We start from the raw sequence: 23,573 nt of genomic DNA, 5'->3' as shown, positions 1-23,573 counted from the left end.
TTAATATTTATTTAACCAAAGAAAAAACTGATCCTTTTTTAGAGGTTTGAAACAATTCTCTGTTAGATTATTTCTCTATCAAGTTATGCTGAAACTCATTTTTTTATTGGAATAGGTATTTGTTAATGCTCTAATGTCCTGGTGGTTAGAATTCTGCTTTATTACCCAAGACGACTAACTCCCTAAGACACAAGTACCACCAAAAATTTAAAAAAGAAAAAAGAAAAAAAAAAGCTTCTAAAACAAAGAAAGCACTGGGACAAATTCATCTAATCAACTTAACGTTGAGCACTCGGGGTTCCCAAGCTTTCCTTCCCTCTAAATGGTAACTTTCCAAACTCTGGAAAAGCTTCCAGTGCTCCTCAGTAAGCTCTGACCCTTGCCACACACTTCCAAGTCCAGGTTTAAAGACTAAGTTCATTTGGTGCTGCTGTTGTTTTTTAATGTAAATCCTGTACCAGCTGCTCCGAACATCACTGGCTTTTGTCTCTGATCATTCCAAACCACGGTGGGCACATGTCTTGATAAGAGGAAGAGAAAAGGAACGAAGAGAGGGAAGAAGCGGAAGGTGTGGAGGGGGAGGGAGGACAGGGAGTAGGAGACGTTACCATAATGAGTTTTGGAATCCACCTGAAGATGCTATGACCTAGTGTAGCAAGAAAAAAATGTGGTTTTGTTTGTTTGTTATTAAAGACTTTATTTATTTATCTGACACAGAGAGAGAGTATAAGCAGGAGGAGTGCCAGAGGGAGAGGGAGAAGCAGGTTCCCCGCTAAGCAAGGAACCTGATGTGGGGCTCAATCCCAGGACCCTGAGATCATGACCTGAGCAGAATGTAAACCCTTCACCAACTGAGCCACCCAGGCACCCCAAGAATAAAGTGTTTTTAGTATATAGTCTATAGCTGTTAGAGAAAGTGAAGAGCTTTTATTGAATTTAGGAGCCACATCTTTTATCAAAACAAATTTTGCCATTTTTCTTTATATAAAAGTTCAGGAAAATAGAAATATTCAGCTAAATTAGACTTTAAGAGAGTTTTTTAAAATTCTGAAATATAAATTCTTTAATATTTTATCCAAATTTAAGTATCTGATATGAGATAAGCCTAAGAGTATATAACACACCTTTATAGTCCAACTAGTAAAGATTTTAGTCTGTATTAAAATACAAAGATTTCAAATAAAAGAGAGACTTTCTAATAATGTTTATTGTTTAATGGATTATACTTCCTTTTCAACTCAAGAAAAGTCACTGCATGTCTATAATATAGGGGACGTAATTCCCTTGTAAGGCCCTTATAACCTAGTGAGATAGAAAACCATACATACAGATCCCAGAACAACGAAACCATTTGCTTCCAGGCAAGTATAAGGTATAAGAATGCATCAATATATTCTTGGATGTCTAAGCCAGTTTACTAAACTGCTCTTGTAATTATTACTAACATACCAAGGTTTGGTTATTGAATGTAACACTTAGATGTTCACAGGGAAAAAAACCTTTCTCTAACTATAAACTACACTTTTTTTTTTTTGAGGGTAATTTGCCATTATATTTTAATTCTTTTTTTTTTTTTTTTTTTTTTTAAGATTTTATTTATTTATTTGACAGAGAGAAATCACAAGCAGGCAGAGAGGCAGGCAGAGAGAGAGGAGGAAGCAGGCTCCCTGCTGAGCAGAGAGCCCGATGCGGGCCTCGATCCCAGAACCCTGAGATCATGACCCGAGCCGAAGGCAGCGGCCCAACCCACCGAGCCACCCAGGCGCCCTATATTTTAATTCTTAAGAAATGTCTACATGTAGGTATTATACTTTCAGAAATCTATCTTAAGGGAAACATTAATGATGTGTACAAAATTTTATCAAGGATGTTCATCACAGCAATACTTTTAACAGAGAGGGGCGCCTGGGTGGCTCAGTGGGTTAAAGCCTCTGCCTTCGGCTCAGGTCAGGATCCCAGGGTCCTAGGATCGAGCCCCACATCGGGCTCTCTGCTCAGCAGGGAGCCTGCCTCCCTCCCTCTCTGCCTACCTCTCTGCCTTTTTGTGATCTCTATCAAATAAATAAAATCTTAAAAAAAATTTATAACAGAAACTGACACAATCTGAACATAAACTATACTTCCAACTCTAATTTAGCAATAAGCACCATTAATTAGTATGAGAGAAAAACAGGTGACCAAGCAAAGGTATACTGGTTCACCAGCACTTCCAAGAATAATTCCAAGTGGCTTATGTAGAGAGAAGAATTATTCTAATATACAAAGGAAAAATATTTCATATTGTCTAGGTTAATCTAAGCTAATTAAATATCAGATTGCTACAGAATATATGAAGCCAAAATCTAATGCTTTATTGGAATTTTGGAAGAAGTCACTGCACATTTTCAAAAACACTAAAAATTTAGTTAAGATCACTGCAAAACAATCATAAATTAAACATTCAACTTTTTTAAATTATAGAAAAAGTAAGTATCTGGTCTTACCTTTAAAGCTTTCTGGTACATTTGTAACTGTTGTTCTCCTTCCTGGTGAATCCAGAGGTTTCATATCATGGACAGAAAGCTTTGGTGGTGGAACAGATGGATGAGATTCTGTTTCCAGAAATTTAACAAAAAGTTCTGAAAAAGACTAAAGAAATATTTGGGTTATTTTAGGCAGATATTAAATTATACTCACTACAACCAAGAAAATGTAGCAACTCTAAATATAAAAAAACTAATCATGCCTTCTGAATCATTTCTTTATAATTAAGCTTTATGAACCATGGAAACTACTAGTGCTTTAGTTAAGTTTATCCACTAAAACCTTCAGCAATATAATCAGTATTGTTTGATGACAACATTTCTTACAGAACTTAGTCATAATTAGCTACCCAATGAAACTGAGATTTCTTGCCATCAATGGCACTTAGGACATCCAAATCTTAAATCATTTTAGTAACTGTTTACGTGGACATGAAACACAATATAAAAAACAAGTATTAAACAGTAATACTTGGTCAATGAATACAGCAAAAACTCACCAATTATCAGATTAAAATAATGTAGTATAAAAGATTTTATTTTTAAGAAATCTCTACACCCAACATGGGGCACAAACCCACAACCCCTGTTCCACCAACTAAGCCAGTCAGACACCCCTAGAACTTTCCTTTAAAGTAAGTTTCATGCCATCTGATTTAAAATAAGGTATATTTTTAATCTTCAAACAGCCCTGGGTATGTTACCTAGCCTCAGTTTCTTCTTTATTAAAAAACAAAGTAGGGGAGCCTGGCTGGCTCAATTATTGAGCATCTGCCTTCAGCTCGGGTCATGGTCCCAGGGTCCTGGGATCGAGCCTCACATCAGGCTCCATGCTCCGCGGGAGGCCTGCTTCTCCCTCTCACATTCCCCCTGCTTGTGTTCCCTCTCTCGCTATATCTCTCTGTGTCAAATAAATAATAAAATCTTTAAAACAAAAACAGAAAACAAAGTAAAATAAAGAAGCAAACTCCATATTCTAATTCACAGAGCTACTCAATTTATTTTAAGTTTTTTAGTTTTTAAGTAATTTCTATGCCCAACATGGAGCTTGAACTCACAACCCCGAGATCAAGAGTCACATGTCCTTCCGACTGAGCCACCCAGGTGCCCCCAAGCTTACTCAATGTATTACTGTTCATTCAGACTACCAGGCACTGTGTGTTCATGTTTATTAACTGCCTCCTCCTGCCAGGATCTAAGTTTGTTGAGGGCAGGCACTTTGTCTTCTGGTTTGCTGCTGCATCCCCAAAGTTGAGAACAGTCTGGTATACAGCAGGTGCTCAGTAAGTGCTCAATGACCATACACACACATGCATAAAGAAAACCTCCTTCGTTAAGAATCTCATAATAATTTAGTAGTAAGATAAATGACTCTGTGCCTATAGCAGCATGATCAAATATAAAAGTACCTAATACTGTGAAAAACAAAAGTACTGTATAAATAAAAAGCTAGAATAAAACATAAATGCAATAAAATATTTAAACTGGCTTATTGGGGCACCTGGGAAGCTCAGTCAGTTAAGCATCTGCTTTTGGCTCAGGTCATGATCCCAGGGTCCTGGGATCAAGCCCTGTACTGGGCTCCCTGCTCAGTGGGGGGCCTGCTCCTCCCTCTCTCTGCTGCTCCCCTTGCTTGTATTCTCTGTCAATATCTAAGTAAAATCCTTAAAAATAAATAAACAGGGACACCTGAGTGCCTCAGAGGGTTGAGCCTCTGCCTTCAGCTCAAGTCATGATCTCAGGGTCCTGGGATCGAGACCTGCATCGGGCTCTCTGCTCAGCGGGGAGCCTGCTCCCCCCCCCCCCGCTTTCTGCCTGCCTCTCTGCCTACTTGTGATTTCTCTATCAAATAAATAAATAATGTTAATAAATAAATAAATATATTGCACTGTAATTAATTAATAAACGGGCTTATTATCCTTAAGATAATCACCTCTCTGGATCTCAGTTTCCACAACCCCAAAATAAAAGGGCTGTATAATAAAAAAAAAATCTAAAAAAGAAATCTGATTTTTGCAAATGCATGTGACGCACAATCATTTCACCACTCCTATTTGGGGCAAGAATAAAACTGTCTCTTACACTATTAAGCACAGATTGTTGATTTGGTCTCAGAGGCGTGTTGGGGACACTTTTTGATCCTCCTCCAAGCCACCCAGTCATCCACCTGGTAACACCACCTTGACCTTCGTGAAGCAACTGAAAGATTATTTTAAAACAGGAAAATATTATCAATACAAGCAAAGAAAAAAAATAAGAACTACTTTTACTTGATTTCAGTGGTAGCACACTATGCTTTTCAAGCCCAATTCCTAGTAAATGTCTCCTACTGAGAGAGCCTATAAATACAATAAAATGTCATCCCAAGCACTAAATCAGAGTTGAAGACTGTCATGTCTCCAAATGTCAGCATTTTGATAGGAGAGGTGGTTTATAAGTGACAAAGCTAGTATTACACAAGTTGAACAAATCCACCTCTTCACTATATGAAGATACATATCCGTATATCCATATCCACAGTCACTATATCCATATTCCTCACCAGTATGAACTGGTCCATTTCCACTTTACTAAGAAAATGGAAAAGCTGTGTAATATAGAGTAAAAGGAGACAATTTTATGGGATGCCATAGTTGAGTTATAAACACATTCAGGATGGCTTTCCATCGTTTAGTTACCTGCTCCATTTCCTCCCTCTTGATACCCAGGATGCTTCCCATTAACCGTAGCACCTCGTGGCGCTGATGTTTGGGTGTGTGGAAATGTCCGATGAAGAGGTTTCTCATTAGGACTCTGTGAAAATAAAGAACAGCTCAGGATAACTCAACGGTTATCCCAGTTACCCCTGTATTTAGTGTAAACCACAATAAACATTAAATATATAGGTATTTAATTATACTTTAAAAAGTTACCAAAAAACACTAAACAACAAAATATTTTGGAATACTTAAAAAGAAAACCTCTTGACAACTTTAAACAAAGACATTTCAAACAATCTAAAAATGCATACCTTTTACAACATCAGTTATCGCCCACTCATTTTCTCCCATCGAATTGACCACCTGAGACAGTGCTCAGTGACACTCAGTGTCTGTCTGGCTTCTGCCTTAAGACACTCCCGATGTCTCCCTCCTCGCCTCGAATGGTGAGGAGAGCACTCGTCCTTCACCACAAGTATGCTCACAGTTCCCCACTCACATTTATTACAAATTTGCTAGTAATATCTAAATCTTTAAAATATTAATGATATGTTACATATACACCTAGGTTCCAGACCTAATACACTGAAGCAAGGTACGTTATTGAAGGACAGCAAGAGGGAGCTAGAAAGACTGCTAAGAATAAAAGTTTTTATTTCAGGTACTTCCTAGCATGGTGATGTTTTAATTCTTCCGTATGGTTTTAAGAAAAAGAATTTGAGCTGGGAAAAATCCATTTAAAAAATCGAGAGAAGTTATTCTACAGACTCCTCATGAAAACGACCTACATCTCATCACCATACAAGAAAAGGCTTTTAAAAACTTAATCGCATATAAACATCTACATGTAGCCGCTGTTTTTCCTGTAAAGGTAGTCTCCATAAAATACATAAAAGTTAAAAAGAGCATACTTGTCCACTTTTCCTTCTGTACTGTTTACTAAGTTCATCAATTTCTTTTGTACATCATCCAGCATTTCTTGTCGGAGTTCATCTGTTTTAAAACATGTGAATAAAAATAATCATTAACTGATTAAAATAGCCTGGATGAATATACAATGAGATTTATAACATCTTCACCTCAAATTTTGAATATGTACACTTACTCTAATTAGTAATATTTAATGACTTCCATCTCTTCTTTGGTTCAGGAACTGCTTTCTGGTATAGAAATTACCCAACAGCCAGAGTACGCTTTTATTCACAGTTTATCCCCAATAAAGTATTCAATTCTTTAACAGAAAATTTAAACACCAAAAACAGGTTTTCATTCTCTTCAGAAACTTAAAAGCAAAAAAGAGATTTTTCACCACTGCTTCCTTGCATAAAACATTTCCAGAGCCTCTCTTTAATGGGGGAGAAATGGAAAGGACAATTTTAGATTTTCCTTTTTCCATTTTCCTGGCTGGACTCTGGTTTTTGGTGAGCAAAGAAGAGTATTTAATATAACTAAGAGCATGGCTCCGGATGCAGCTCAGAGGACAAAGTATTCTGAGGTATACAGGTTGTAAAACCCAATTCAGATCACTGATTCTAACATACTAATCAAGATAACTGTAACTTTTATGATTAATTCAGAAGAATGTTGGACTACTTCATTTTATAATTCTTATTTAAAGAAGCAGCAAAATCTGTAAAATCTTGTTGGAACAGCTGGAATCCAAGCAGTGTTACAGGCACAGTCTAGAATTACAACAGGAGATACCCTGTTCATAAATCCGACCATGCCACAGGGCCAACTATTCCCAGACAAAGGAACTCTCAGCCAGACCCATGGAGTTTTGGTACCTGTCACCTCAGAAATGGATAATTTGAGCTGAAGTAAATGCTTATCCAAGCTAGATTACAAATTTGGTTCTGAAAGAAGAGAGGAGATTGCTCTGCAGCAGAGCTCTACTTCTCAAATCAAGAAATACTCCAATCCAAACACTAGACTCTGACCTCTTTCCACAAAACTGACTTTGAATTATGCTGCATTTTACTGGTGGTAGCTGGATACAAGTCCCCTTGTCAGATACAGGACTCACAAATATTTTCTCCCATTCCTGGGTTGTCATTTTGCTTTCCTGATGTTATCCTTTGAAGTACAAGTTTTTAATTTTGATGAAGTTCAACTTTTTTCTTTTGTTACCTATGTTTTCAGAGTCACATTCAACATCACAAAGATCTATTCCTGTGTGTTCTTCTAAGATTTTTTTATAAATATAACTCTAAAATGCAGGTCTATGATACATTTTGAGTTAATTTACACACACAGTATAAGGGAAGGGATCAGTTTTGTTCTTGGGCATGTAAGACACCCAGCTGTTGCAGCACCACGTTTTGAAAAAAACTCTTCTTTTGGCACCTTTGTTGAAAACCAACTGATCAGACATATATGGTTTATTTCTGGACTCTCAATTCCTACTACAAGACTTCTGCATATGTTTTTTCTTCTACCTGAAAAGCTCTTTTCCATCAGGACACTTATTAACTCCTATTCACCTTCACATCTAAGTTCTTAGGTCACTTCCTCAAAGTTTTCTCGGAACCCTACAGATTAGCCAGGTCCCCCTTGCACAATGCCTACTATTCTGTTAAAGTACTAAACGTATATACAAAAATGTCCAGTTTAACGGTTTGCAATGACTTGTGGTTCTTCTAGATTGCAAAAATCTGAATTGCAAAATGTAATTCATTTATAGGCTAACTTTACCAAAATAGAGATGGTTGCCATAACCATATTATAAAAGCAAGGTTTGTGTTCGGAAAATCTACTACAAACGTTTCCTTTCCTGTCTTTCCAGTAAGGAATTTAAGCTTGGACATTAAAAAGAGAGAGAGAGAGAGAAAACAAGATTACTATAAAATCTGAGTCAGTAAAAGACATTTTAGATTCTTAACATGCACGTATATACTATGAACACATGCTGCTATCTGGGCCCTTTCTATTACTACATTCTGAATGTAAGTAGAATTCTCAACTATTCGGAGGAAGAACAGCAAGTAAATTAATCTCTTGTCGATGTTCTCAATTAACCATCCCACTCATGGACTACAGGAAGAGCCAGAGTAACAATGGGCAGAGTCTTCTGTTTCATCCTCCCCCACCATGGAAAGGTAGCAGAGGAACAGAGGTCAAATTTACCTCCACTTTCCCTTCCTCTCAGATCTCCATTTACTTTCTTCCCAAATTAATGATTTTTTATATTGATTATATATTAAAATAATAATATTCTGAGCTATATAAAATGTGACTAAGATTAACTTCAATTGCTTTAACATGGCTACTAAACATGTGGCTTGCATTATATTTTTATTGGATAGCACTGCTTTGGAGCATAACCAGAATGTAACCACTATAATATACTGTCTCTTATTTAAAAAAGAAAGATAAAACTGAATGATAGACATCTTCAGAGTATAATTGACAGAGCAAAGAGTTGATTTTGCTCTGATTAAAATTTTAATAAAATAATCTAGAAGAGCTTAATTTTTCTCTATAAAAACAGATCAAGAAATCTATCTTGGGACGCCTGGGTGGCTCAGTTGGTTAAGCAGCTGCCTTCGGCTCAGGTCATGATCCCAGCGTCCTGGGATCAAGTCCCACATCGGGCTCCTTGCTCTGCAGGGAGCCTGCTTCTCCCTCTGCCTCTGCCTGCCATTCTGTCTGCCTGTGCTTGCTCTCTCTCCCTCTCTCTCTCTGACAAATAAATAAAAAAAATTCTAAAAAAAAAAAAATCTATCTTATTAAAGTTCAAATCAAGGGGCACCTGGGTTGCTCAGTCAGTTAAGCATCTGACTCTAGATTTTGGCTCAGGTCATGATCCTGGGATGGTGGGACAAAGTCCAGCATCAGGCTCTGCACTCAGCAGGGGGTTTGCTTGAGATTCTCTCACTTTGCCCCCACCCCCGCCATTCCCCCCTCTCTTCTCTCTCACACAAAATAAATAAATAAATCTTTAATAAAAATTAAGTTGGGGCACCTGGATGGCTCAGTAATCTGCCTTTGGTTCAGGGCGCAACCCTAAGCTCCCGAGCCCTGCATCGGGCTCCCTGCTCAGCGAGGAGCCTGCTTCTCCCTCTCCTGCTCCCCCTGCCTATGTTCTCTCTCTGTCAAATAAATAAAATCTTTAAAAAAATTAAATAAATAAAGTTCAAGTCGAAGATATTTTCTTGATGAAATTCATTAGTATCAGTATAATTTTAATTAAAATCTCTGTTCTGAAAGGTAAGATCAAAACATCCTAATGGCCAAAATAATAGGGTAAAAATTTCTTAAACTCATCAGAATACAAGTTAGTCCTAAACTAATGTGATAGAAAACTGATAACTCTGCATATCCCTGAAGGCATGCAGAGGGCTGTTTCAAATTCAAGTAGTAGTTTAAACACATTCTGATATTAAAGTCTACAAAAAAACCCTCAGAATTTGGAGGGAAGGCTTGGAAGAATGGTACTAACTAGGAAAGGCTTAGAAAAGAAAGTCAAATTCTGACTTCGAAGGTCCCTATGGACTTCTCTTTTTCTCTAGGCACCCTGATTTTCCTCCCATCAGAGATTCTGAATATTTCTCCACAAAAACCGAACACTAATTCAAACCACAATTTGAAATTAGAACTGTATTTATATGGGCAGACAAAATAACGGTTATTCAGAAATGCGTTTTTAGCCAAATATAATATCCCTGTGAAATAATCTAACATGCCAAAATAATTCTCTGGAAGTTAAAAAAAGAAAATAAAAGGCAGGGGGATATGCTTTAAAGTTGAGCAATAAAGCAACTGAGATTTAGTCTAGTTTAGGGGAAGGGTTACCCTAAATATACACCATTCTAAAGCCTGCCATATGACAGCCTCTTCTCCATAATGCCTCGAGAGGACACCGTGGTCCTCACCATGTGATTTAAAATCAAAACTGAACATGAAACATACTGACTATAACAAATAAGTCCATCATAACTTTACATTTTATTTGTGATTAGTAACACTGCACTATAATACTGTCTTTAGAGCACATCGTAAAATTAAGTCACACTCCTTACAAAGTCATCTGGCTGTTGCATGACTTAGCTCCCTTGGACAAGACTCAAGTCAGATTTATTTAACAGTCATCTGACAGAGAAAAGAAAGGTGATTGGAACAGGACTTGAGGGTCAGAAGACCTGCATATGAATCACGGTCCTCTCACCAGGGCCAGATGCTGTTGCCTATTTTGTAAAATATGCATGCTTAATCTCCAAGGATTTTGAATCTACTGATTAAATGCGACTTTTCTAAACAGTGAAGTGCTATAGTAAGCGTTAGTACTCACTCATCTGATTTCTTAAAATAACTAAAGAATTCACTTTTTAACCTACCCCTGACCAATACAATTATGCTATCACTTGAGTTAATATTAACACTGATAATTCTGCCTCCATTTTGTCTTGTCCTCTTTATTAACCAAGAAGCCAAGAGAAGGAAGAAAAGAAGTTAGAAAGATGATTTCATTTATAGATATGTTGGTAAATTAACTGGGTCTAGTGTCTTATCTGCACTAGCTATCTAAAAAATCAACATGAATCTTAATACATTAAATCTAATATAAAGAAATTTAGCGTCTTTATATAATTAAATATAATCAAAACAAGGTTTAGAAATTAGATGATCTTTTTATCACAGAATTTCAACTTCTACAAGATCAACTTCTTTATAAACACCAAATAATTTTTTTTTAAAGATTCCACTTATTTATTTGACAGAGAAAGAAAGCACAAGTAGGCAGAGAGGCAGGCAGAGGGAGAGGGAGAAGCAGGCACCCCGCCGAGCGGAGAACCTGATGCAGGGCTCGATTCCAGGACCCCAAGACCACGACCCGAGCTGAAGGCAGAGGCCCAACCCACTGAGCCACCCAGGTGCTCCCAAAGAATACTCTTTAAAGGCATCTTATATTTAACATTTGAAGTTAAGACATACTGGCATCTGCTTTGTCTTTTAACTCAATTCTTTTCAACCGTATCATAGAATTTTAAGGCCTAGAGTACATGGTGAATGCTTTCTCATTCGTAACTGTAATTATTAATTGATGAGCGAAAGTAATTTTTGAAATTCCACTTCCTAGCAATGACATCACATGAAAAGACTTTATTAATACAATATAAACTCATTAATTTGAACTTCACTAGGTCAGATCTGTGACTCCATGAAAAAAGCAACATTGGGGTGCGTGGGTGGCTCCAGGGGTTAAAGCCTCTGCCTTCGGCTCAGGCCATGGTCCCAGGGTCCTGGGATCGAGCCCTGCATCAGGCTCTCTGCTCGGAGGGGAAGCCTGCTTTCTCCTCTCTCTCTCTCTCTATGCCTGCCTCTCTGTCTACTTGTGATATCTCTGTCAAATAAATAAATAAAATCTTAAAAAAGAAAATAGCAACATTGAGGTCTCTTGGGTTATTTGTAAATATAAAATTAGAGTGACTATGGGCATTTACAGCAGGTCTTATACAAATATTTTTAATGTAACCAGATCAAATTTATTTTCCCTCTCTACCTGCCTCCCTCAATCCTTTAGTATGAATTCAGATAATCTATACTGTGCTTTTCCATACTGAAACAAAACTTTTTTTAGAAGACTGAATACTGTGGATCAAATTATATATTTAATTTTAAAAGGTTCATACAGAACAGCCATATCCCAAAAGAAAGGGCTGGAATTTTTGTCAGAGAAGAGTAAAGCCATTATAATAATTCTAACACTTATTGAATATCATCATCACTGTAGAAAATAATGACAAAAGGCTCTCTAAGCTTATGGGTGAAACCTCAACTCATTTCTGAAAGCTCCCTGTTGCAAATAGCACAGGCTACTGTGGCCCAAAGAAATGTTTTTTTCAGCCCACACAGGGTGTTTTAAATTTGGTATCGCATTAAAAAATTGGAATATTTCACATAAAAGTCTACATTTCCAGGGTCTCTTGAAAGCTCTGGAGATTTGGCAACATTGGGCCCACAGGCCCGCATTACAACAGTCGGGTGGAGCCGAGAATTTGCTGGCCTCCCTCAGAAAAACTCCAATTCATCACTCTCTCTGCTTGGTCCTATTTGTTCTTTTGTATTATTTCCTCGGCGCCAGTTTAATAATTTGTGTTTGCGATCCATCCTTATAGTTTCTTTTTTCCACATAATAATTCACTTCCATGACCGCCTCTCCTTTGGTTATGACCAGTCCACCAGATCTTCAGCCAGTTTCAGATTAAGCTGCATAGATTCATATGAATTCCTCCCTAAATCTAGAATACTCTTCTCCAAACTCTCCACCTGCTTAGCTGTACCTAATTCATAGCTCAAGTGAGGTCAAGTATACCATTCACTAGCCTTCTCTACCCTTCATATCACCATAACCAAGGAGAATGGATGGTCCCTTCCTTTTGAAACAACTGGTTGTACGTATGTGATTACATGTAATCTTCCCCTTCTAGTTGGACTCTAAACCTCCGGGAAGTACCAGTCCCCGATCTCTGTATTTTCAGTGCCTACTTCAGTGTTGCAGACATAGCAGGAAACAATGCATTTTTGATAACTAAATGAAAAAATGATTTTTCTCTAGGAAGGGAGAGTATCTGGGAAGAACAGAACACAAGACAAAAAGAATAAATGATTTATGTTCTGAATTACTCTGTCCATATGAGGGAAAATACACAAAACATATTAACTCAAAACATCTCTACATAATTTATTTTTTCCTTTGTATTTAGAAGAATTAATAGAACACACATTTAAAATATAACCATTATGTTTAAAAGGGCTGTTATTCACCTAATTGATACAAACTTTCTTCTTAACTAAAGTCCTGGCATTGTCTACTATACCCAGATGTTTATATCATCACAAATAATTTTTTAACCATTTATGGCAATTCAGAAAACTGCATCTGGTATTTCTTATATGTTTCCTCTAAAATCACCACTTCTGCCAAAAATATCTATAAAGAAATCCCTCAAAAGGTTTGGGTAACAAAGCGTCTGGGAATGTATTTGGCTTATGTTCAACAGGACATTATATGTTTTCTTGTATAAATCATGTCCTGGAAAACGGAATGTCTTTATTTAAAATAAAAACTCCACCATCTAGCAACCATAAAGGTAGTTCCATGAAAACAGTTTAAACCTCTTTTATATTTGTAGTTTTAAAACATATTTTTATGCTTCATATTATACCAGCTTTACTGGGGCTTATTTTTATACATTCTTCCAGATTTTCATCAACAAAACAAAACAAAACAAAACACTGTAAGGAAATTTTCCATTCTCAACTTATAGACTTTTTAAAAGTAGTCACCAAAATGTCTTTAAAAACATTAAAAAAAAAAAAATGGGCCAAAAATCTTAACCTCACTAAAAAAGATACATGGATAGCAAATACGAATATGAAAAGATGTTCCGCATGATATGTCATCAGGGAAATGCAAATTAAAACAAGCTATCACTACACACCTATGAGAAGGCCGCACTGGAGCGCTGGCACCAGCAAATGCTGTGGGGGTGAGTGTCTGGGACACTCCTGCATCGTTGGTGGAAATACAAAATGGGATCTCAAAGACAGTTGGGCACTTTCTTGCAAAACTACCGTATGTTCCAGCAATTGCACTCTTTGGTATTGACACCAAGGAGTTGAAAACTTATGTCCACACAAAAACTGCACATATGTGTTTACAGGAGCTTTCCTTGTAACTGCCAAAACTTGGATGCCAACAAGAAGTCCTCAGCAGATGAATGGATGAACTGTGGTCCATCCAGACAGGGGAATGTTACTCAACACTACAAAGAACTGAGCTAATAAGCCATGAAAAGACAGAGTAGGACCTTAAATGCGTATTATGAAGGGAGAGAAACTACTCCAGAAAAACTCCATACTGTCTGATTCCAACTCTATGATGTTCTGGAAAAGGCAAACTATGAAGACAGTGAAAAGATCAGTAGTTTCCAGAGGTGAGGGTGGAGGTGGGTGGGGGAAAAGATGAATAGAAGGAACACAGGATTTTTAGGGCAGTAAAAATACTCTGCATGAGGGGCACCTGAGTGGTTCAGTCAGTTAAGCGTCTGCCTTTGGCTCAGTTCATGATCCTGAGGTCCTGAGATCGAGCCTGGCATCAGGCTCCCTGCTCAGCAGGGGAGTTTGCTTCTCCCGTTCACCCTCCTCATGCTCTCTCTCTCACTCACACTCTTTCATATAAAAATAAAATCTTAAAAAAAAAAAAAAACTCTGCATGATACTATAATAATGTTGTAGTTACTTATACATTTGCCCAAACCCACAAAATATATAACACTGAGAGTAAACCCTAAGGTAAACCGTGGACTTTGGGCGAGATGATACATCACACTGGGTTCAGCCTTGGTTTAAAAAAAAAAAAAAAAAAAAAAAGGCACCATTCTGGTAATTCTGGTAAGTGATGTTAAAAATAGGAAGAAGGAGTTATATGGGAAATGTCTGTACCTCCCTCTCAACTTTGTTACAAACCTAAAACTGCTCTAAAAGATAGTCTTTAAAAACTAACAACATAAACAAAACAAAACAAAAATCAGTTACGAGACCCTTCAAGGTGCAGCTCTATACTGGCATACATACCAAAAGATACTCACAATGCTAGAATCTAAATTTGTATTTTTTATGTAAACATATTTTTGTGTATCACAAAATCAAAATGAGAACTATTTTGTGCCATTTCAATTTTATCTAATCATTTTCCTTTAAGCAGGACTTCATCTCAAAGATGATGGTAGGGAACAAGAAGTCAAAGAAGTAAAATGTCAGATCTGGCCATAGAGATGGCCAGATTTAAAGATGCATCTTTAAATGGTTCGGCAGTACTCTAGGATTCCACAGGTGTGTATTTTTCCATGAATGACAATTCCACGGAAATTTTGAACTCTGACCAATTCAAAACAGTGAAAAGAAAGATTCTGTCCTCTACCTGCTTCACAGAGGACTAGCATCTTAAGTTTAAAAATCAGTAATACAGGATGGTGTGTGAAGTGAGTCTTTGGAACCATATTGAACAAAAATGCTTTCGGGTAAAATGATGCAAGAGTAATTTCTAGAAGGAAGGAAAGCAATATTTCTTCTACCAGACACATTACTAAAATATAGCACCTACAGGATCTTAGGGTTACCTTTCATTATTATTTTATGGGAAAAGGAGGTTATGGGGGGAAGAGAGACAGAAGTTCTTATATTTTAGGGGTGAAATCTTCTATTAGTATAGGGCTCTGCTCAAGTTCCTTTCTTCAATGGCATGCCCCTGACACTCAAAGAGATTCTTAGAGAGTTAAATATGCATGTCTCATGACCACTGCTGTGAACCACTATCTTACACTGTGAACCTATGCGGGACTTAGGCCACATGTTACTAGCTAGGGTCTCACACAGCATCTAGTGTGAGGCCAACTAGCCGGTTCTCATTAATTACTTAATGCCTGATAAGGTATCTTCATGTTTTTTCATACAAGGCCTGTAAATACCTGAACCTAGAACTACAGTTCCAAGTACATACACAATTATGTACTCACTAAGAATACCAAAATCATCAACGATGTACTGTTTTAATGTTGGTGTTGTATGTAATGGCTCCCTTTTCATACGTTTGACCACAATGAATCTTCTCATCTCCAGTAGCAAGAGCATAACAAGTATTTTGAATAAAATACCACTTTTAAAGTAAGCTTCCCAATATTGTTTAAATGTTGAAACTGCATATCAACTAATCATCAGTCTGCAGATGCTTAGAAATAAAACAATACTTTGCTTCTACAATTTAAGTCTCTAGGTACTTTCTTGCAACAAAAGCCAATCTGTCTTTTTCAAAACTGTTTCTCCTGGCAAATATTTTTGCTGTCTGGCCAAGTTTCGTGTTAAAAATAAAGTACAGTGTTACAACATCAATCAGCATTTAAAGTACTTAATGATCTATGAAAGAAAATATACAGTGATTCTTTTGAAACAAGCCAATCAAGGTTTATTTATATTATCAAATCAAGAGTGCAGCTTTGGGAAAATAAAATCACATTTGTGTTTACAGATATAAAAGCAATATTAAGCACTGAGGTAATAAAAGAAAACATTGTAAAGAGGAGAAAAGAATGTAAATGGCAAGAATGACTTAAAGACACAACAGAATGATCTCCTCACTCCCCTTCCTGTCTGTGAAACACTGGCCTTTTGCCTGTCCTCTCAAACACCAGTTGTGTAAGCATAATCAGTAGCTAATATACACCCCACATAATGAGTCCGAAGTTTCCATACATTTACACTGAATGGCAATTGTCATTTTTTATATCAATAGGGACCTAAGCCACCTAAGCCCTGTCAGATACAATCTAACTCTGAAACAGTCTATTCCTGGGGGTTTAAATGAGTGCCTGAACAAATCCTAAGGAGTACAGGGAGTCTGAAAATAATTTACCAAGTACAGTAAGTTACGGCATTTTTTTATCTTAGCATCATCTACCGGAAATGACTCAGGTAGATACCTAAAAAGGGATGTGGCCTTAAACATTATTCAGCAGCATGCCACAATGCATTGGGGTGTCACAGGACCAATGAGTTGGCTCACAACACTGCCTGTTCACCTCCATTAGTGCAGCGCTACCCTAAGCTGTCAATTCTCTCGCTACTTCTTGGGTAACCAGTGCATCTTCTCTGAGCTGGCCATGTGTCTGCAGATAATGCTATAGTATAATGCTCTGGCATTTTCCCAATAAATATGGCCTCCCAATAAGAGCAACCATATCAACATTTAGGGCACAATATAAATGATGCTGCCCTATCTTTAAAGGGGATGAAGATACACAAAACAAAATACAAGCCACACTATAAATAACCATTCTTCTGACAGGACAAAATAAAGTAACATGGAAACATCATGAGCTTTGGTCAAGGGTAAGAAGATCAGAGCTCAAATCTCAGTTTCATTGACTTATAAAATGAAACTCTTAATCACCTACTCTAGAAATGCTTGTAAAGAGTAAATAAGAGAAAACTAAATACAATGCAGTATATGTTACATAAAACACCCACAATACTCAGTATGTAACTGTTTCCTTGCTGCCCATTTCTGGCCCCCGCTGAGAGTTCCAAGGCTGGCCAAGCCTGACAAAGAGCAGTAATCTGCTCAGAATCAAGCTACCTTGAGGATACCTACCTCACATGATGAAGCTTATTGTTTTTCGTAGTCCTAAAATCTCTCATCTGCTATCTGCTGTTAGAGGTAGGACGACTTCCTCTGGCTCATCTGCTGGTACCCAGGCTTCAGTGAATTCTGCTTGTATGCCTTCCTAGTGTCCAAGTCACTGTTTCTTTCATCTGACAGCATCTCTGCTGTGCCACCTCCTAATTTTGCCTATTTCTAATTTCTATTTTATGTTAAGTGGCACTTCTTAATTCCTTAACTACTGCCTGTGCCAAACCCAGATACCCAAAAGTATCATGATTCCATGATCACCTTAAATCATTACCTACTGAATACAGCTCTAGAAGAGCTCAACTTCCACAGACCCTTAAATCAGAGATTAAACAGAGACATGCAATCTTAGCTGTTAGATTTAACAAAGCATTATGAATCACCTGATTACCTGAGACCCAATGGAAAATGCTAAGCAGAGCACTCACCTTAGGAAAGTGGCAAGCACCACACAATTACATAGTGAGTGCCTAGATATAAAGCACCATCTATCATCATAAAAAGCTAGTTATACTCAGACATTCATTCCATAAGAAGTTACTTTTTTTCTTGAGAATATTGTTCTAATACATCCCATGGATGAACACAGAATGATCAGAGAGAAGTCCTAACCATAAAAAGTTGGGTCAGTAAAATCGCTTCCCAGTGACAGTCTATAGAGTGACAACCAACACTTGGCTTGCTTCCAAATACAGGAAAACTAAGTGGACAGCCAGGGCCAACTTTCGACTCTGGTTTCACTAGGACCGTATTAAAATTGAAGCAAGCTGGTCATGGGACAAAGAAATGGAAGTCACACTCAGTGGAAGTTGGTCTCACTCAACCGCATGGACGCAAGGGGGAAGACTACATCTGATTCAGAAACACGGGTGTTATACGGGCAAAAAATGATAAAGAAACACCTACTTTGTTTTTTAAGTTCTTCAATTTTTTCTTCTTTTAAATCTAACTGTTCTGTAAGTCTTGATGCTGAATCCAATGCAGCATTTGCTTCATCAAAACGCTCCTAAGGAAGAAAAGTCCATTAAAAAGTACATACAAAAACCACCTCACAAATTACATAGCTGGAAGCCAAAGTCAGTCCACCCTCCTCCATTCAGCTGATGAAGCGGTGCCTCTGTGACCTCCTGCAAGTTCACAGGGTGAGTATCCAAGACAGAGCCCACACTTTACAGCACAATACTGTCTTCCTCAGAACTAAATAAAAAAGAGGATGCTACTTAAGATATGGTTACAAAAGTTTTTTTAAAAAGGACAATAATAAGAGCATAAACACTACAAAAAGCAGATACAAAAGGTCAAGAAATACAACAAATGGTCTTTTTAATTTTTGCAAGTCTGATGGTATAAAATGACATTTCATTAGTACTAATTAATTTTTATTTCCCTCACTACTAATGAATTTGAGCATTCTTCCATGTTTACAGGACAGCTAGAGCTGATTTCTGTGAAAATTTGCCTACCTTGTCTAATGAGCTTTCTCTTGTCTGTTTCTGAGGGTACCTTGTAGAGTAGACGTGAACCCTTTGTCATCAGTGCTACAAGTATTATTTGCCAGATCTGCCATTTGTCTATTGACTGCAGGATACCTACTGCCATGTAAAATTATTTAAATTGCATACAAACATGTCCTCCCTCTGTTTTCACAGTTTCTTGAGTTTCAGTCTTGGGTAGGCTCCTCCCTGCCCCCAGACTCTAAATGCACTCTTCCAGATTTTCTGGCAAGGTTTTTTGTTTTGTTTTTAACATTTAAATCTTTCCAACAGGGTTTCTCAATGGGTGTGATTTTGGCATTCCTGGCCCTGCCCACTATCTCCTGTCACTGTAATGAGCAAAAATAGCCCCGTTTTCCAGCAACACTCCCAGGTGAGAATCTGAGCTTTAGTACAATTGGAATTTATTGTTGCATATGGTATAAGGGATCCAATCTTGTTTTCTCCCATATAGACAGCCAGCTGTGGCAACACCATTTATTAGATAATCTAACCTTTTTTCATTAAACTGAAATTAGTTTAGGATTTGGTTTTAAATTCTCAAATACATCTTACACTCTGTTTCTGGATTCTCCTTCTGTTTGACTAGTCTAGTCAATATGCTGTTGATTAATGGCTCTCTTTTGATCTTTAGTAGGAAGACGCTCCTCACTGTTGTCCTTTCAATCTTCTTGGCTATTTTTGTGTATTCACCCATGTAAATTTTAGGTCAAATTTTACCATCCTGAAGCAAAGTGACAGTTTTTTTGATGTGTCATCTTAGGCTACAGTCCCAAGTTACCTCATCAACCACTATCTAGATGTTACTGTGAAGGTACTTTACAAATGTAATCAAAGCACCTAATCAGCTGAATTTAAGGAAGGCATGAATAATCAGGGTTGGGGCTGCGCTAGTTAAAAGTCCTGGAAAGCAAGGATGAGCCTTCCCCAGAAAAAGAAAAAATTCCTGCCGGACTGCAACTTCAGCCCCTCCCACTGAGTCGTATATCCTGCTTCTGATTTTCTTTCCTGACCATCTGTGGAGAACCATTCTGGCCCATGCCTGTGATGGGATCTTCGGATTTTGACTATCAACCCCCATGATCGCACTGCCAATTCCTTATAATAAATCTCATAGATGTGTGTGTGTGTGTGTGTACACAATACCCCCTCCCTATAGGTTTTGCTTCTCAGGTTGAACCCTAACTGATACACAAAGGAACTGAAACAAAACATTTTAAATAAAACTTTTAATATTCAAAATCCACAAAACTAAATTTAGTATAAAGGAAATTTAAATAAATCTTCAAATAATTTTTTTTAAACCTCACAGTATTTCTTTTTTTTTTTTTTTAAGACTTTATTTATTTATTTGACAGAGAAAGAGGGAGACAGTGAGAGAGTGAACACAAGGAGGGGGAGTGGGAGAGGGAGAAGCAGGCCTCCTGCCCATCAGGAATAGCGATGCGGGGCTTGATCCCAGCACCCTGGGATCATGACCGGAGCCGAAGGCAGATGCCCAATGATTGAGTCACCCAGATGCCCCAGTCACAGTATTTCTATTTAAGAAATTATTAAATTTCAAAACTACACTAAGATTTTTTTCTAAAATTAACATTTAGACTTCATTATTCTTTCTACCATTTGTTTGGGTTTTATTTCACCAATTCCAGCTTTTATTTTTACTAATTCCCTCTTAGTTTCTTTTGATTTTATTTGTTTTCTAAGTATATGCTATATCTTAAATTAAAAATAAAGCTAGCTTGGGACACCTGGGTGGCTCAGTTGGTTAAGCAGCTGCCTTCGGCTCAGGTCATGATCCCAGCGTCCTGGGATCGAGTCCCACATCGGGCTCCTTGCTCTGCAGGGAGCCTGCTTCTCCCTCTGACTCTTCCTGCCCTTCTGTCTGCCTGTGTTCGCTCTCACTCTCTCTCTCTCTTACAAATAAATAAATAAAATCTTATTTAAAAAAATAAATAAATAAATAAAGCTAGCTTAAAAAAAAGATCTGGACTTCTAACAGTATGGCAGACGACATACTCTAGACCTACTGGAAACAACTAAAAGTGTTAGATAAAGTATCTTTTAAAACATATTAAAGAGCTGACCAGAAAGTAAGCATAAATGGTCAATAAACATATTAAAAGATGTTTAATCTTGTTAGCAGTCAGACAAATGCAAAATAAGACCATAAGATGATAGCCCTTCCCACTACAGTGGCAAAAACTTAAAAATTCTACTAAGGCCAAGTATTGCCAAGGATGCAGACCAAGAACTCTTACACACCAATGGTAGGAGAACACTAGCACTACTGCTATGAAATAACTTGCCATCACTGAATAAAGTTGAAAGTGCCCATATATATCTCAGGACTCTACAATTCCGATTAAGATACATGCCTGGAAGAAACTTCCGAACATGTGCACCAGGAGATGTAAACAAGGGAGTTCAGAACCACATTGTTTGTATAGCAAACAATGGCAAGGTCTTCTATCAGTAAAATAAGTAAATAAATTATACATTCATGCAATAAATACAGTGATGAAAGTAATAAGCCATGCACATATAACAACACACAGTGACACAGTTAAAACTCATGAATATAATATTAGGTGGAAAAAAAAAAGCAAGTTTTAGGAGAATTATTAAATTTACATTAATTTCAAAATTCCATTTACAAAGAGCTCAAAGTTATGTAAAACCATACAATGTATCTTTTGGAGATTCAAATACATGTGATAAAACCATAAAGAAAAACAAGGGGTGATAAATATAACATTCTAGACTGGATCTCTATGAAATGATAAGAAGGGGATGAGAGGGCGCCTGCGTAGCTCAGCTGGTTAAGCGTCTGCCTTCAGCTCAGGTCATGATCCCAGGGCCCTGGGATTGGGCCTCACGTTAGGCTGGCTCCGTGCTCAGTGAGAAGTTTGCTTCTCCCTCTGCCCCTCCCCCCAACTCATGGGCGCGCGCACTCGCACTCTCTCTCTCTGATAAATAAATAAAATCTTAAAAAACAAGAAGGGGATGAGATATGGAGGGCACGTCAGGACTTCTAAGGATGACATTCTTCTCTTATACTGGGTGGGCAAGTACGAAAGTAGCTGCAGGACTGCTATTATTTTATATGTATTATCTAAATACTATTCTGCAGCTATTCAATATTTAATAAAAATTTCAAAACTTTAAAGGAAATATGTCTTCTTTTATTAGGAATAAAATATTTTCTATATTTTACATTTTATATTATTATATATTATGTAAATATATATTCATATATAATATATATTTGTATATTTTTAAAATATATATTTATATTTTATAAAATTCTACATATGAACTATAACAAAGTTTTGGGTTTTTTTTTTTTTTTAAGATTTTATTTATTTATTTGTCAGAGGGAGAGAGCACAAGCAGGAGCAGCAGCAGGCCGAGCAGGCAGAGGAAGATGTAGGGCTCAATCCCAGGTCTCTGGGATCGTGACCTGAGCTGAAGGCAGCAGCTTAACCGACTGAGTCACCCGGGGAACATCCAAAGAAGGATACTTTAAAGGACTATGGTATTTAAAGGATTATACCACAAAAGAAAAAGATATAAAGGATTATTATATATATTATTCTAATCCATGTGAAATAGAGTGCCTGATATATCTTGCTGAAAAGAGAAAAATACCCATCTGTGCTAAAGAATTAAAATTTCCCATCATCTAATATTTGTTGTGTCTAAACTATAAGCCACACGGGGAAAGTCCTGAAATCTTGTTCACCACTGGATCCCAGCATAGGATAACAAGTATCAAACAGTATTTACTAAAATCGTTTAGGAAATTATTTCTTCAAGATACAGATTCAACAAGTTAATTGTTCATGAATAATATTTACAAGAGAAAATTATTTTGACCAACCTGTAATGACATTAGTTTTCCTTCCAGATTTTCTGCCTTTTTCTTCCATTCAGCTACAAGCTGTTTGTGCTTTTCTAGTTCAGCAGAATACATGGCTTTTTCCTCTAAAGAGAAAATAAAGTTACATTAGTATTCTGCAATTTTGTGATAAAATTAGAAGTTTATAACTCTTGAAATTTTAACAATTCAAATCTCTCAGCAAGAAAATCATGTGATCATGTGAGGAGGAATTAAAGAGATTAGTTTCCTCTGCCTTAGATCATGTGAGCTGGAATTAAAGAGATTGGTTTCCTCTGCCTAAACCCTTCTCCACTTTGTTCATCATCATGCAAACTCTTCCCTCCCTTCAGAACTCCATTCAAGTAACTCCACTTCGGTAAAGCCTTCCCTAAGGCCATGTTACTTTGTACACCTGCCCATTCTATAAAGTATTAGGTACAATGGACCTTGAGAATTCTTATCTTAAAATTCAAGATTTCAACCATGAGTAAGCCTGAAGATCAACATACATACAAATTCAAAGTTTTGCTTCAGCACAAAACTGTAACCCCTGTTACTTCTTGACCCTCATATCCCCCATCAACTGCCCCTACCAGTAGTAAATTCACTGCCAATCATTATAAACAGAGGGGGAAATGAATGATCTAAAGGAGGTAAATGGGAGGGTGGGAGGTAGATGTGAAAAAGCGTACTTGGTTATCAGAGGAATACTCCTCTCTGGTGATTGGTACTATGTCTTCAGAGAAATATTTTCCACCGGGACTAGAAATGTAGTTACCTCAAGGG

At 37.3% G+C, this 23,573-nt stretch overlaps 1 protein-coding gene across 2 annotated transcripts in view; it reads right to left on the bottom strand.

Annotated features, from left to right (window-relative positions):
* The window catches only part of TRIP11 (thyroid hormone receptor interactor 11), a 63,923-nt gene that overhangs the window by 3,903 nt on the left and 36,447 nt on the right, over window positions 1–23,573 (bottom strand). For both annotated transcript variants that reach the window (XM_059182468.1, XM_059182471.1), the window contains exons 15-20: window positions 22,788–22,891; window positions 18,318–18,417; window positions 6,133–6,214; window positions 5,201–5,315; window positions 4,605–4,721; window positions 2,484–2,628 (exon numbers count right to left, since the gene is read on the bottom strand). In XM_059182468.1, the coding sequence (XP_059038451.1) occupies window positions 2,484–2,628; window positions 4,605–4,721; window positions 5,201–5,315; window positions 6,133–6,214; window positions 18,318–18,417; window positions 22,788–22,891 (663 nt within the window). The remainder of the gene's footprint in view (window positions 1–2,483; window positions 2,629–4,604; window positions 4,722–5,200; window positions 5,316–6,132; window positions 6,215–18,317; window positions 18,418–22,787; window positions 22,892–23,573) is intronic.

This window comes from Mustela lutreola, chromosome 7 (assembly GCF_030435805.1).
Source record: "Mustela lutreola isolate mMusLut2 chromosome 7, mMusLut2.pri, whole genome shotgun sequence".
Classification (NCBI taxonomy): domain Eukaryota; kingdom Metazoa; phylum Chordata; class Mammalia; order Carnivora; family Mustelidae; genus Mustela; species Mustela lutreola.
The sequence above is the reverse complement of the archived record's forward strand: the minus strand, read 5'-3'. Positions and strand labels throughout refer to the sequence as shown.